Source organism: Notamacropus eugenii, chromosome 4, assembly GCF_028372415.1.
Source record: "Notamacropus eugenii isolate mMacEug1 chromosome 4, mMacEug1.pri_v2, whole genome shotgun sequence".
NCBI classification, from domain to species: Eukaryota; Metazoa; Chordata; class Mammalia; order Diprotodontia; family Macropodidae; genus Notamacropus; species Notamacropus eugenii.
Window position 1 is genome coordinate 327,401,601 of NC_092875.1, and position 15,543 is coordinate 327,417,143.

At 43.6% G+C, this 15,543-nt stretch overlaps 1 protein-coding gene across 2 annotated transcripts in view; it reads right to left on the minus strand.

Annotated features, from left to right (window-relative positions):
- ARK2C (arkadia (RNF111) C-terminal like ring finger ubiquitin ligase 2C) overlaps nucleotides 1-13,940 on the minus strand; it is a 160,060-nt gene extending 146,120 nt beyond the window's left edge. The window contains exon 1 of one of the 2 annotated variants that reach the window (XM_072605220.1): nucleotides 13,570-13,940. In XM_072605220.1, the coding sequence (XP_072461321.1) occupies nucleotides 13,570-13,630 (61 nt within the window). In that variant the 5' untranslated portion in view covers nucleotides 13,631-13,940. The remainder of the gene's footprint in view (nucleotides 1-13,569) is intronic. The other variant, XM_072605221.1, reaches the window with a different exon arrangement.
- Between the last annotated feature and the right edge of the window lie 1,603 nt (nucleotides 13,941-15,543).

The following is a 15,543-nucleotide window of genomic DNA, read 5'->3' on the forward strand; positions in this document are numbered from 1 at the left end:
TAATTCTTGTTTGGAGAAGTGATAAACAATCTCTTGCATGTACACTGGAACCTAATTATGAGACCCTTCACTATATGGTGGAAATTGGTAGCAGCAGTAACTGTGGCTCACATTTTCCATAGCACATTATGGTTCTTAAAACATTTATTATCATTCCCTTTTCACAAATGAGGAAACTGAGGCCCACAGTGATGAAGTGACTTGCCCTCAGTCACACAGCTAATAATAAGCATCAGAGCTCAAACATAAACTGAGGCTTTCTGAATCCCCTCTAGCATAGGAAGGAGAGGAGAGGGCCTCTAACAGTTGAGAGCTTCTCTCTAGAGGGAGGTAGAAAAATGCAAGGCTTTTCTGCAAGTTCTTTCTTCCCTTCTCCTTCCATGCTCCAACTTCTCCATAATCCTCCAAGAGGACCCTCCCAAAGAGGTGGAAGAGACAAGCTCTGTATGTTGTTATGGAAGTGCTGTGAAAGCACCCCTTCCACCCTTTAAAAATATTGCTGCTCCCCAATCTTCAGCAGTCAGCCTAGGGACTGAAATGCCTACCCTATGAGTCTTTTCTTTAGGTTAAGGTGTAGTATCTTGACTTACAAAGGAAATGTAGGATGCACAAGTTTGGAGTATCCACCCCAAATGTTCACATGGATTATCTGTGCCCAACCTGTGGTACAGCATTCCGAGCTCATATTGGTCTGATCAGCCACAGTCAGACACATTGAAGCTTCATTTTACCATGGTGATGTCATTTTGGTCCTCTTCAAAAATGAAGAACAACAACCAGTATCTTGACAAGGTCCCCTGTGAATATGCATTAGCACCCACATCAAAATCACCCAATCACGGTGTTGGGAAGTCATCTCAAAGGAATCTCGAGTCCAACTACTATCTGAATGAAGCCTCTCTACAGCCTTCCCAGCAAATGGTTATTCCTCCAGGGAGTTTGCCAGCTATGGAGGCAGCCACTTCCTCATTGGGAGAATTCTAATTATCAGGAAGTTCTTCTGTTAAGTTGACAGAACGCTGCTTTCTACAGTTGCCACCCATTGCTCCTAGTGTGCTCCCTGGGGATAAATGGAACCACTTGAGTCCCTTTTCCACATGCCAGTCTTTTAAATAGTTGAGGATAACCATCCTAGCCTCTTGGGGGGAAGAATGCTAAATCTATTCTTTTCCAGGTTAAATATCTCCACTTCCCTTAACCTCCTCTTTTATGAATGGAAAGCAGCCAGTAGAGCAGGGGCTTGTAACCTAAGGTCCTTAAAGCAGGAGTTTTTAGCTCCTTGGAGACCCGTGGATAAATTTCAAGAGGGTCCATGAACCTGGATTGGAAAAAGAAATCACATCATTGTTTTCACTAACCTCTAGCTGAAATTTAGCATTTCCTTCAATTAGTTAAAAATATTATTTTAAGAAAGGGGCCCATAGGCTTCACCAGACTGTCAAAGAGGTTCATGACCCAAAAAAAGGATAAGAAATCCTACACTTAAAAGGATGTGACATAAAAAATTAGGCAGCCTGCCATAAGAGACATAGTGAGAATGAAAGAGACTTGGGCAGGCAGAAGCAGGAAGCTGACACCAGGGCAGGTGATAAAAATGGGAAGGGCGTGGAGGTGGCAAGGTGAAGTAGAAGAAAATATTCTCTATCTTTTAGACTTACCTAAAATTGACTCATATCTAATAGCCTTTTCACCCCAGCTGTGACCTCTGATAATGTAGGGATGATAGTCAAACGGGGGAGGGAGAGAAGAAAACTTAAAAGAGCATCCTTCCCTCTCCACTCCTCTTTTGTAGGAACTGAGCAAGACCTAAGGGCATTGGAATTGCTTCCTGTCCTTTCCTCAAACAGGTGTTAGCTGAATTCTCACCTCCTTGGCTTGTAAAAACTCCACTGAGCACTCAGCCATCCAATTCTATACCCCTTTCTCCCCACCCCCCAGCAGACATGTGCCAAGACTGCAGTCATCCACATCTTTACCCCACCTCCCAATCCCAGACTCCATCAGGCTAATTCATCAAGGAAACCACTGCAATGCCTGCTCCCTCAGGTGCATGGCAGGTAATGAGGTGGGTGACACTTCTGTCATTGTTCCTAAAGCTGGGGAGAGTACTGCTGCTGGCTCTGGAAAAGCAATGCCCCATTTCTGCCCTACTGCTCCCCCACCTTCCCATTCATTCCCCAACTAGGTTCTGTTTTGTAGCAGCTCAGCTCAGTGAAACAGTTCAATGAAAATGAATTTATAAAAAGTCTATGCCCGTGGGAACCTTATTTGCTTAAAGGCTACAGTGAGCAAGGCTTTGGGATGCGTGAATAAAAATAACCCTAGGCTCAGAGTCAGGACAGTAAAGGTCTAGTCATGGCTGGGACACTTGTGGTCTCTAAGGTGGGTCACTTGAGCTTTCCAGATCTCAGTTCCCTCACCTGCCAAGTGGGTCACTAAATCTGTCTTCCTCACAAAAGGAAATGAAATAAGGTAAGAAAAGTACATTGGATAAATAGGAAAAGGAAATCTAGAATATTAGAGCTGGAAAAGACCTGAGAGATCCTCTCGTCCTGTTCCCTCATGTTAGATAGGATCAAGTCAGACTGATTTAGAGAGGTTAAATGAATGACTTAGAATCACACTAATAAGTGGCACATCTGGTACTAGAACCTTGAATCAAGGGTTTCTGACGCCCAATTTAGAGCTCTTTTTATTATTCTCCATCATCATTATTATCAAAATGATAATAATGCCTTATACTTGCTTTCCAAAATGTTTCCACAAACTTGATTTCACTTGATCCTCAGGATGTGGTAAATATTTTTTTTCTTTTTTAAATAGCTCACTTAGCTATTTTTGATGAAAAGGATGCAAATCACTTTCAGATTTACAAAGTACTTCACTTATAACAGTCCTATGAGGTAAGAAGTACAAACCATTTGACAAAAGAAGAAAATGAGGTTCAGAGATAGAAAGTAACTTGCCCAGTATTGCATAGTACGTTAAGGGCTGTGCCTCCATCACAGAGACCAGGGCTCCTGATTTTGGAGCCTCATCTCATTTTCCCCCAACCCTAACCATTTTCCCCTAGTTGGCTCCACTAAAAGCACAGTGCCCAATAGAGTGCCATTGACAGGGATGAGCCTAGTTAGGAATGGTGTTCATTCTATGGTCTTCTCGTTCTCTCTCTGCCAACACCTCTACCCATATGTGCACAAGCATGCACGTGAACATGCATGGGCACACATGGAGATAGTCAACATTGCTGTGGCAATGGAGCAGTTAAATCAGGATGGAGTAAACTTGTGACCCATGGCATTTCAATTCCATCAAAAGACATTAACATCAAGGTTTTCTAGTTAAGACTTGGTGACAAGAAACTCCTCCGTTTATGGCCATGATTGAGAGACCAGAGCCTCAAGAAAAAGGCTCCAGGCTTAGTTCTGCTAAGAATCAAAGCAGATTTATTCAAGGTTTGGGCAGCACTAAAAAAGGGGAGGGGTGGCACATACTTGTTTCAAGTTAGTGCCTAAGGTTTGTCAAGGCACTGAAGGAATTCACAGATGGAACTCTGGACTAACAGTCATCATCAAGGCTAGATCTGAGTCATTCTCTCCCCACCCGCCCCTATCCCTTCCCACCCTCACCATCCAACTTGTTTGCTGTGTGACTTTTGAGAAACCATTTACCTTCTCCGTTTTTCAGTCCTCCTCCAGTAGGTGTGGGATTGCAATATTCATAGTGGTCAGGTGTTTTGAATAACTTCTTTTAGCATAGGAAGAACATTCTTGGAGCAGTGGACTAAAATAACAATAATAGACCCCTTTGCAAAGTTTTCCTTGGGGAACTAGAATTCCAACTTAGATCTTAGCTTTGGATCTAAGGTAATTAAACTTTTCCAGACAGGAAATAAGCAACCCCTCCAGTTACAGTTAAAGGAGGACTAAAGAGGAAAAAGCAATGAGGTAGACTAGCCCTTTCTTCACAATCACCCTTTAAGGTAGGTATTACAACTATTATTATACCCATTCTACTGATGAGAAAACTGAGACTCAAAGAACCTGAATGGCTCATGCAAGGCCACACAGCTTGTAAGTTTCAGAGTCGTCAAATCTTTTGACTCCAGTCCTGGGAGCACTCTTTCCTCTGTCACCACAACTATCTGAAATCATATTCTACTTTAAAAGTCGATCAGTGGTCCCCTGAGTAGTTCACTAATGGAGGAATTTCATGCACCAGGGCAGAGCAGTTTTCCAGTGGGAGAAGGCTTTCTTTCAAAACAAGTCACCAAAGAGGGGGCTCTTTGTTTAGGAAGTAAAAATTCACTCACCTGTTTTGCCTCTGAACCCTATTTCTCCTTCTACCTCTCTCTGATTCATTTCACATCTCTACTCTGCCTTTTTCAGTCTCCCACTTCCAAAAACATGTTTAGTCAAGAGCTTTCCTCTTCCATCATTCTGGTCATGGCTTCTCCTCTGATCAAGTCTCCCATCTGAAATCCAACTCGCCTGCCTCTTTTCTCTGCCTTTTTCCGTCTCTATTTCTTTGCTTTACTTTCCTCATTTTTTCACCATTCACTTAATAACTATTGCCCATTTCCTCCTTTCCTTCCATCCACCAGAATTTGTCTTTACTAGCAACTCTTAAAAAATAGTATGAGATAATCCTTGTAAAGTGCTTGTTAGCATAGTGCCTTGCACAGACTAAGCGCTATAGAAATGTTAGCTATTATCAATTATTATTATTATATGAACCACTGGTACTCCCTAAGTATCTTCTGGATACTTCTGGATAGCACACAAGATGATCCTCAGTATAAATCATACATATATATATATATATATACATATGCATATATATATATATGTAATCATATAAAAATGTTTGTTATTTCCCTGGTTAACCTTGGCTAAGTTACTTGCTAACCCTGTGTCTCATCTCCTGTAAAGATGAGAATACCAACCCTTCTACCCCCATTATTGCCTCTACATTTACAGGGAATCATTCACTATGATCCTAGAAAGATCAGAGGTTTGGAGTGGGAAGGTCATCTTGCCCAACCACCTCCTTTGTAGATGAGGAAAATGAGGTCCAGAAAAATTAAATTACTTATTCAAGGTCATACATGTAGTAACAGAATTGGGATTTGAACCCACATCCTTCTACCTTTCTATTATATCACGACTGTGAAAATGCTTTGAAAAGCTAAAAACATGATTATTGTTTTTAAGTGTATTTCCCACCTTCTCTCTGTTAAAACATCAACATTAACCTTGTTTTTTTAAAGATCCATCCACAGTTTCCTATATCTCTGCATGGATATCCCACTTATACCCTGACTTCCATTTGTCTAAAATTGAAGTCATCTTCCCCTCCACAAAACCAGTTTCTCCTTACAACTTTCCTCTCTTTGTTCATAGAACTTCCATCCTCCTAGTCCCCCAGACTCCAAACTCATCATCTTTGACTTCCCTCTCCTTCAACCTCCAATGCCATTCATCAGTTTCCAAGTCCCATCCCTTCCTTCCTTACCATGTTTCTGGCACCTATACCTTTCTTATAACTCCTTCTGCCACTACAATAATTCATAGGATCATAGATTTAGAGTTAAAGGACATCAAGACCTACCCTCAAAAGGATAAGAAGCTGAGGTACAGAAAAGTTAGGTGACTTGTCCAGGATCACACAGCCAATGTTCCAACATGCACTTTGAGCTCAGTCTTCCTGACTACAAATTCATCTATCTATTGCTCCACACTGCCTCATCTCCTCATGCTTGGCTTACTAGAGTTGTTTCCAAATTGACTTCCTAGCTCCAAATATCTTCTTCCCACATCCAACCCTCAAATCTGAACATACTCATTAGATTCTCCCACTTTTGCAAGAAACCTTTCCAGGTCCTCCATCCTCCATCCCTCCACCCCCATGCCATACTAGTGCTTTCCCTCTGAGATCACTCCAGGTTATCCTGTATATGTCATATTTGTGCACAGTTTATCACCTCTTGTCTCTCCCATTAGATTGTAAAATCCTTGAGGACAAGGGACTGTTCTTGCTTTTCTTTGCATCCTCAGCATGTGACTTAGTATCTGGCACATAGAACTTAATGAAGGATCATTAATGATTTCATTCATTTGATCAAAGACATCTAACGTCTCCCTATTTTCTACAAATTAAATGTCAAATCCCTTTGGCTGACCTTAAAGTATTTCTGTTGCTTACCTGTCTTTCTAATTTTCTCTTCAAGGTACCTCAGCCTTGAAAAATATCTGCACAGTCCCACCTTTGCTCATGTTGTTCTTCTGCCAGGAATATTGTCCCTTGTACTCTCCACATTATCCAAATCCTTTCCATCTTCTACCTTTCTCCATGAAGCCTTCCCTGCTCACTCCTGCTCACTTATGACCTCTCTATCCTCTGATCTTTCAAAGAATTATAGAATATTACAGCTAGGAGGGAACCCAGAAATCTTCTAGTCTAACTCTACCTCCTTTCATGTGTAAATGAAATAATACATGTATATACGTATATATACATGTGTGTATGTGTATATACACATACATGTTCATACACATACATGGCTTGCCTTCCCAACAAGATTATGGAATAGAGGGCTGAGATAGAGTCTCAGATTCTTTGACATGCCTCCATTGCTTAACATAGTGCTATACACAAAGGATCATAAGATAGCAAATTTAATTCTGAAAATGACTTAAAGACCTCAGAGGTCACCTAGTCTAATCTTCATTTTACAGATGAGAAAACTGAGGCCTAGAAAAATTAAGTCAGTTATCTAAGGTCACGTAGACTGTGAGGTCTTGGATTCAAATCCAGGACCTCTGACTCCAAATCTGGCACTCTTCCCACTAAAATCATTGCTTGTTAAATAATTATTGGTTGGTTGGTTGGATGAATGGATGGTTATGGTTGGATGGATGGTTATGGTTGGATAGATGGATGATGGATGGATGGATGGATGGATGGATGGATGGATGAATGGATGAATGGATAGATGGATGGATGGAAAGATGGATGAAGATCCAGGCATTGCAATTGGCTTAGCTTCATTTTTTTCTTTTAAAAAAAGTCCTCGGGTTGTGCTGACATTTTGGGTCTTGCAAATGTACCATTTCTCCATTTGTTTGGAGGCACAGAGATTCATTTTTTGATGAATCACACCTGAAAAGTCCTTTACCAATACTAAGAAGACGCTAACATACTATTTCTATTCGTTAATACCCACACTAAGTAAATGCAATGTGGTCTTCAAAGAGCTTCATGGCCCTGGAGTAACTGAGACTTACACCAAATTATATTTGTCTTGTAGTCAGCTTGAGAAAGTAAGGCCAATTCCCTTCAAGGATTATTATCGTTCCCTTCGGTTGAAATCTTATGCTCCAAGAAACAGACCAGGCCAACGTATCTGGAGTCCAGAATAGTCCTCTCTGAATTGTCTTCTCCCCTTTGACTTAGTAAACCACAGGTTTCCAGATGTGACACTCCAGTATGATTATTTCAAGGACAGGGGACAGATTAGGGGAAGGGAGAGGAGAGGTGGTACTGCAGATGAGAAGAGGAAATATTGGCTGTGTTTGTAAGCTGCATATGAGGATATAAAGCCAGTCACTTTTTTTTTATCTTGTATGTTAATGATATTTGCCAGTTTATGCAAAACTGTTATTTAAGAAAACTCATTAATTGAGTCAGGTTGGCTTCATCCCACACTAGTTTGGGGAGAGAGGGTCCCTCTCTCAGAACCTGGAGCTGTCATAGTAACTTACCAGTCTTCCATATTTTTTTCAAAGTCTGCAGTATGAAGAATCAACTTAATGGGTGACTTTTCCAAAACCCCAGGGTCAAATTTATTAAACCAGAGATGTGTTAGATGGATTAGAAAGTGAAAATGAACTATGAAAACTTTTTGGTTGCCAGGGTAGTGGAATTAAGGGGGGAAATGTGCTCTCCTTGATATGAATGTGCCTCTAACAAGCCAGGTCAATGTATAGTATGCATATGATAAATTGCTTAGTGTGAGTTCCCATTAATCCAATAGTTTTTTTTGTATTATTAGATTACTAAACTAACCCCAAAATGTATTAACCAAACAGTTTTGACATGCTTTACCACTAATTTGCAAAAATGAAATTTGGGGTTGGTTAATCCTGCTTAGAATGAAACTGCTCTCTTTAGGACAGACACAGCCCTGGGATACCTGGTATTAACAGGACTAGGACCTGTCTGGGGAGGTTTTGTGTGTTTGGTTTTTATTTTATTTTTTTCTGATTTGGGGACATTTATTGATACTGTTTGGGGTTGGGTTGGGGGGAAGGGTTGGTTTGGTTTGGTTTGGTTTGGTCTAGTTTGGTCGGACCACAAACACAATTGAAAGTTGCCTCATGTAAAAAGAAAACAAAAACAAAAAGGAAAAACAAAAACAATAACAAAAACAAACAAAATCAGTCACGTCATCAAATGATCAGCCCCTTAGGCATGCATGTTTTCTCTCATGCAAACTACAGCACAAGCCTCCCTCTGTTACATGTATGTGTGTACGTGTGTCACAGCAAGTCAGCTAAACTCCCCAATCTGGAATAGGGTAGGCTAGCGAGAGAACAAAGGGCCAGAGCAGAGATTACACCAAGAGGGAGAGAGAAGAGTGTTGTGTGTGATCACATAGGAGGGACATGATGGCCAGATACATGGAAAAGGATTATGGAAGAGGAAAACTCAGGATACGGCTTGGAGGAAGCGAGGAGGCACTGCCTTGCAAAATGATATGGCTCTCCAAAATGATGACCATTTGAAGAAACGGTGAATTTCTTTAATCAACTGATGTCATTGATGTCTAACATGCCTCATTTAACAAGGCTTGTTCAGGGCTAGAAATTGAATACATGTAATTGACAAATGCTTGAATTTGGCTTCCACTTTGGAGGAGAGGCAAAAAGCAATTCATACTTTCTTTTTAAATGCCTATACAATACATGTGCATTTTTTAAAGGGGGATCTCTTCTTGGGAGGTGAGAAGTCCTGATTTCCTCTCCTCCCTCCCCCCAGAAAAATCCCGTTAATATACAATGACAGAGGTCAAAAGTCCTTTTTCTTAACCAGGTTGCAAGTGCCACAGTTTAACCAATTTTCATTGTGGTATGGAATGGTTTTGGTCACTGGGGATCTGGGAAATAGGCTGCAGCAGCACCTCTGGCACATCCCTGTCAAACAAAGACAGCCCAGAAGAGCTGTGCTCTTATTTCCACCATCCCTGGTCCTTGCTGTTTAATGTGATGAATTGAAACAGAGCTCTGTTTTGAAGAGCCTCCTGACCAGGAATTCTAAGGCAATGTTTCAATCTCAGAGTTCAATTATTTTTTAATATACATCTATCCACACACATATATATGTATATGTGGCTGTGGTAAGTTTCTATTTCACAGAAAGTGGTGCTAATCTCGGGTACATTGAATATCTCACCTGGCCTTTTCCTGCTTAGACTAGGACACAAATCTCTATTATGGGTACCATTGTAAATACAGGAAAGGAAATAGTTTTAAACAAACAAATGGTCTTTCAGTACTGTATCCCTTTTCTCACATTTGGTATTGGCTCCTAGATTACCAGTATCTTAATTCTGACCCCCACATTACTAGGGAATTAAAAGGCAATGAGGAGCAGTCATTAGGTACTCCCCAATAGCTAAGGATAAGGTGTGTACCCAAGTGAGCCATTCATTCCACAGTAGGAGAGGACTATGCCAAGAGCCCAGTGGATATGGACCACCCCCACCCCCCTCTGTGGGATGCAGGATTTTTATCCTTGTGCACCAGACTGCTCATGGAAAGAGATATGGGGTAGATGAGATTAAAGTCACCATATCTATTACAACCAAAAAAAAAAAAAAAAAAGGCATTCACTCAAACCTTACAATGGGGGGTGGGGTGGAAGTAGGTGAGGGTGGGGATAGAAAAGCAAGGGAAAAAAAATCTAAACAGCAGGATACGACAATAAATGGGGAAACAGCAAGAGAAAAAGCACACTAGGTTAATATAGGAAAACTAGTTTCTTTATTGAGAGATTCGTATATTAGTATTAGTGGATTCTGTGTGTAACAATGTTGTCATGCACACAATACAAAAAAAAGGCCGGGCCCACCATGCTTCGGAAGGGCAACAGAACAAAAGCAGCGTACAATGAGCAGATGGTCCAGGCTACACGACCACATTACATTTCAGCAGGGTAACGTCTCTAACCGAGCGATTTACATTGTCAACTGGGGAATGTAAAAAAATACAGATCATGCTTTAGTTTTAGTACAAGAAAAGGTGAAAAAGATACACAACCAAAAGGATATTTGATACAGAAAAAATTACCCCACAAAATAAGAACAGGAAGTAATTCAGCACAGCAGAACACGCTATCCCTGTTGAATGGAAACCCATTTTGCCGGGAACTCTTTTCCCCTTTACCTTCCACGAAATGCCGAATTTGCCAGATTGGAAGGTTCTTTGGGCTTGTGATTTCAGAGGGACCCCGAATCAGGGACTCCATTCTGTGGTAACTGTTTTTGTCTCAGGGGTTTTTAAAGACAGTTCATCCGGCATGCAGTTGGCTTTTGGGAACAGATGGTAGCCAACAGTTAAAGGGGCAGCACTGAGGGCCAGGGCTGCATGACATGTAATGTCCAAAGATGCACTAGTCCTCAATATTTAAGGAACTGTGGCAATCACTCCCCTTAGGCCAGGAACCTCTGTCTACCAAATTTCTAGAGGCTCTGGAATGGCAACAAATGACATTAAATTGGAGAATTTAATATTTTTTTTTTGGCCTCCGACCAAATGTAATTTGTTCAGTTATGCCTGGGTGCTGCAAGGCAAGCCGATGTTTACCCAGATAACTGGAAAAATAAGATACCGCAGCCTCCAAACCTAAAGCAAAATGAATCCACTTAACAGGAATTTACAGTGCAATGTACTTAGCTAAACAAGATGAAGATACAAAAATGGTTGTTATTTCTCTACAGCTATTCTGAAATGGCCTGTTTCCTACACTACTACAATGAAACTAAAGAGAACAGGTTTAAGCTAACAGTCTCTCTAATAGTTTTACAAGAAGATTGTGGTTTAGGACTTCGTTGGTTTAAGCATTAGTATCCTCTATCGGAAGGTCATGAGTTCCTAGCATATCGTGCTAAATTTTGCCCACAGTCTCACACACCCCTTAGCTGCTTACAGCTCCTCTGGGGGGAGGTGTGTACACTAGGAAAGTAGAACTTTGAGTGCTTTGTAAATGTTGTTTTTTTTTTTTTTTTTTGAGGGGGGGAATTGTAGGGAGGAGAGGACCAAAGAAGGGGAAAGTAAAAATATATATGTATATATTTTTAAAAGCAGCTGGAGCAATTTGAATTTCAAGCCATGTATCTTGTCTTCTGAAATGATATTTAGAGATCTGGTAGTATTAATGAGTATGATAATGATTTAATCAGGATAATTATAATTATACTTTTAGGCTCAACATCCTTCTTAATCATGTTTGAATTTCTGAGAGTGTACAGTCCCACACCCCTAAAAGAGGAAATGGCAAGTAATAGGGAGATAAGCTTAAACAAAGAGGGGGGGGTGGAATTAACATTTCAGAAAAATCTCCTCCTCTGTCCCCCCTACCTAACCCTACCCCACCCTTTTTTTCTCCCTCTAATTGACAGGCAGGCCTGAGATAGGGGATACTGCAGCTTAAATAGCAATGCCTTCCTCAGATGGAAACAGGAAATGGTTAAGAGGGGTGTCACAATACAGCTAAATGCGGAGGCAGAAGGGTCACAGCGCACACAGCAGCAAGTTGACCATTCACTGTGCTACACAATGAAGAAAAAAAAAGATTTGATAAATGCAGAATGTCATCATTCTATCATCACACAAGAAACTGCGGTTTAAACAGGCCTACGGTCCAACCTAGTCCTTCTGGGCACACCAGGAGTTGAGGGGTGGGGATGGGGGACAAAGGGCAGGGGATGAGGGTGAGGGTGAGTGGACTGGCGGCTGGGCTGACTATGTCAGGGCTGGGTCTCCATTTTAACGTTCACTGAAGCCTCTAGGGTAGCCAATCTTCAAGGGGGAACCCACTGCACTAGCGTTTGGCCACCCCCACCTGGAATGCTGACTGAGAGAAGAGCGAGTCTGCATGGGTAGACATCATTCTGTTTTAGTGTGATATTATCCAGTGGGGATTTCAGGCAAATGTGGAGTGGAGAAGGGAGAAGAAACATTTCCAAGAGAAGAAATGTGCATTCAAAGGCAGAATACCAAAAAGAAAAAAAAAAGGGAAAAAAAGAATCTACATGGTGGTGGTCTGGGGTTTTTTGTTTGTTTTGTTCTGGTTTTTTTTTTTTTGTTTTTGACTGAAAGAAAATGGAAGAAATGGGGTGGGGGATAAAGAAAGGGGGGAAAAATCAAGCCTATTGTTGTAGCAGAATGTGAGGGAAAGGGAATGTGAGGGAAATCCGTGCAAACACATCCCATAGCACATATTTAAAAAACAAAACCCCCACCGCCAGCCTGCTGCTGCTTTGTAACTGTCTCCCGGTGGCAAATGTATGGCGTTGGGGAGGACTCCTGGCCAGAGAGGTGGTCTCCAGCCTGAACCTCACACACAGTTGCAATCCCCAAAGGACCAAATATACAGATCAAGTCTAGCACAGGAAAAAACAGAAATACATGTCTAGCTCTCTCCAAGTCAAACGGACACACGGACACACACACACACACACACACACACACACACGAGCGCGCGCGCACGCACACACACGCACACGCACACGCGCACACACACACACACACACACACACACACACACACACACACATACTGCAACCATACCACACCACGCCAAGAATCTTTAACCCGTCTTCTCAGCAAAAGCGGTTTCAGACAATTGCGGGGAGGGGGGAGGGAGAGGGGAGTGGATAGCACAACACAGAGGCAATAAACAGACAAAAAAAAGGTTAAAAAGGAGAAGGGGGAGGGGGAGAGAGAGATCATGCTACTGCCCACAAGAGGTTGGGGGGTGGGGTAGGGGAGTGCAAGGAGACAGAGCCACAGATCCCAGTTAAACAGCGATCAGCCACTGGTATTAACGACAAAAAATACAAATTAAATAGCATACACCTTAAAATAAAATATTGTGAAGCCCACACTGCTACATAAAAATCAAGCACTCCATACAGACACGCACGTACACACACAATCAGATCTCTCTCCCTCTTTAGAGCATCTAGGCATCTGGGAAGGGGGGGCGATTTGGGGGAACCAAGTCCGCCGCAAAGGATTAAAAAAAATAGGGGGCGAGGAAGGAAGGAAAGAAGGGGGAGGGAAAAATCCGTGTCAGCCAAACCCCAACTTCCTTACAATAGATCTCAAAGGAGCAGGCTCCCCACAGTCAGGGGGTCCCCCCAAAAAGAGAGGGCTAGACATTGCTTCTTGCAAAAGCCCTCCCTCCCCGTCAGCTGCAGCACCCAGGTCTCTCCCCCCATTCCCCGTCCCCCATGCCCACGGCGATCCGAGCTCCAAAGAAGACCCCGAAATGAAAAAGCGATACCTCTGTTTCGCACAGAGCCAAATACTGGAAGAACGAGATAGCCTACGTGGACTAGGACCATCCTGGAAGCTGGGGCGGCGGCGGCGGTGGCGGCTGCTCTCGCGGCTGCTGCGCGGGGTCCCTTTGTTGCGCTGCTCCCGGGCGCTGGTGGAGGCGGAGGCGGAGGCGGAGGAGGAGGAGGTGGTGGAGTAGGAGGTGGGGATGAAGGGGATGGAGGGGATGGAGGGGATGGAGGGGATGGAGGGGATGGTGGCGGAGGCAGCAGCGGGGCGGAGGCTGCGGAGGCTGAGGCGGCGGCAGCGCTGGCTGGCGAAGAGACAGATGGCCCATGGAAATGTTCCCTTCCAATCCCCCTCTATACATTCAAATGCGGGGCTGGGGCCGCAGCTGCCCGGCACACAAAGGCGAGGGCAGCCAATGGGAGCCGAGCGCGGCGCAGGCTCCGCCGGGGACCCGCCGCCGGCTCCACCGGTGACAGGGATGGAGCGGGAGGGGAGGGGACGGGGAGGGGGGGAGGGAGGGAGAGAGGGAATGGGGGAGAGGTGGAGAGGCCCGAGGGGGCGGCCAATCAGGACGGCCAGAGAGGAGGGGGGAGGGGGCAACCCCCTCAGGGGGGTGGTGCGCCTCGGGTCGTAGCTAGAGGGCAGTGGGCGGAGTGCACACTCGAATCGCACACAAACGTGCCCTCGGAGTGTACATATACACGTACACGCAACGGGCTCGGGCACATGGAGTACAATACACATATGGCCATGCTGTGCACACAGAACACAGGCATGAGCGACCACTGAGCACACAGGTGTATACACACCCTTGCACATGGAATATGAACGGATGTACTTGAGGTGTATACATTTGTGAATATGTGAAACGTATAGTTTCCACAGACACACACACAGAGGATGCTTGACACCCATAACCGTGAGAGCAAGGGGATGGGGATCCACTGCACTCATTGGACAGCAGCTCCCGGAAAGTCCATACCGACGTGCAGGGCACAGACAACCCCCACCACCAGCACCGCCCTCGCCACTACACAGACGTGTGGGGCAGGCACAGAAAGTGCACCTATGCGGACACCAGCAAGTAGGCATTCCCAGAGACACACACATAGGGCACACAGCACAGATTATAAGAACAGGTGCACAGCTCCCCCGGGGCAAACATGCATACTCACATACAGCATATTTCCCATCATGCACACTCTGGTGTTTACAGGGTCAGAGAATCCTAGTCGCTTTAGATACCATCTAGTCTAGGATCCTCCTTATAAAGATAGAGATAGGAAGGGCCAGAAAGAAGTAACTTCCCCAGAATCATACAGTCAGCAAGTGTCAAAAGCAGAATTAGAACCCAAGTGCCTGCATCCCTGAATAGCCTTCTTATCCACTTGACTATGACTCCTAAGGACATGTATGTATAAATCCCAGCCATGCACACAGAACAGACACACGTTTGACTAGCAGGTACCCATACCCAGAGCACAGGACATATCCATTCACATAGTACCCTCACAGAGATACATATATAGGCATTCTATGTTATAGACATAGAAAGAGGGTATTGGGTGTGTTCACCCTAGCTCCACATGAAGGTATGAAATCAGTGCACACAGGTATGCATGTGTACATATCTATGACAGACATAGAATCAAGCACATGAAATTTCACACAGTATTTCACAGGACACACATACAGACCACTCTCGTGTACAAAAAGACGTGCCAAACCCCAGCACAGGTGTACAAGAACAACAGCAGCGTGTGAAGCTCCCACAGAAGTAACAAGCTAAATTTGCACACTACAGTAGGTACACCATCAGCTGCATGAGTCACACAAGACCCATAGACAATACCTGCATATATCCACATGTACCTACAGCAGATACTGCATGGAGGAGCCCGTGCATTTACCAAACAGAAAGCTCCAGAAGGCACAATTGTGACTAATGCCAGAAAATTAACAAGATGCTAAC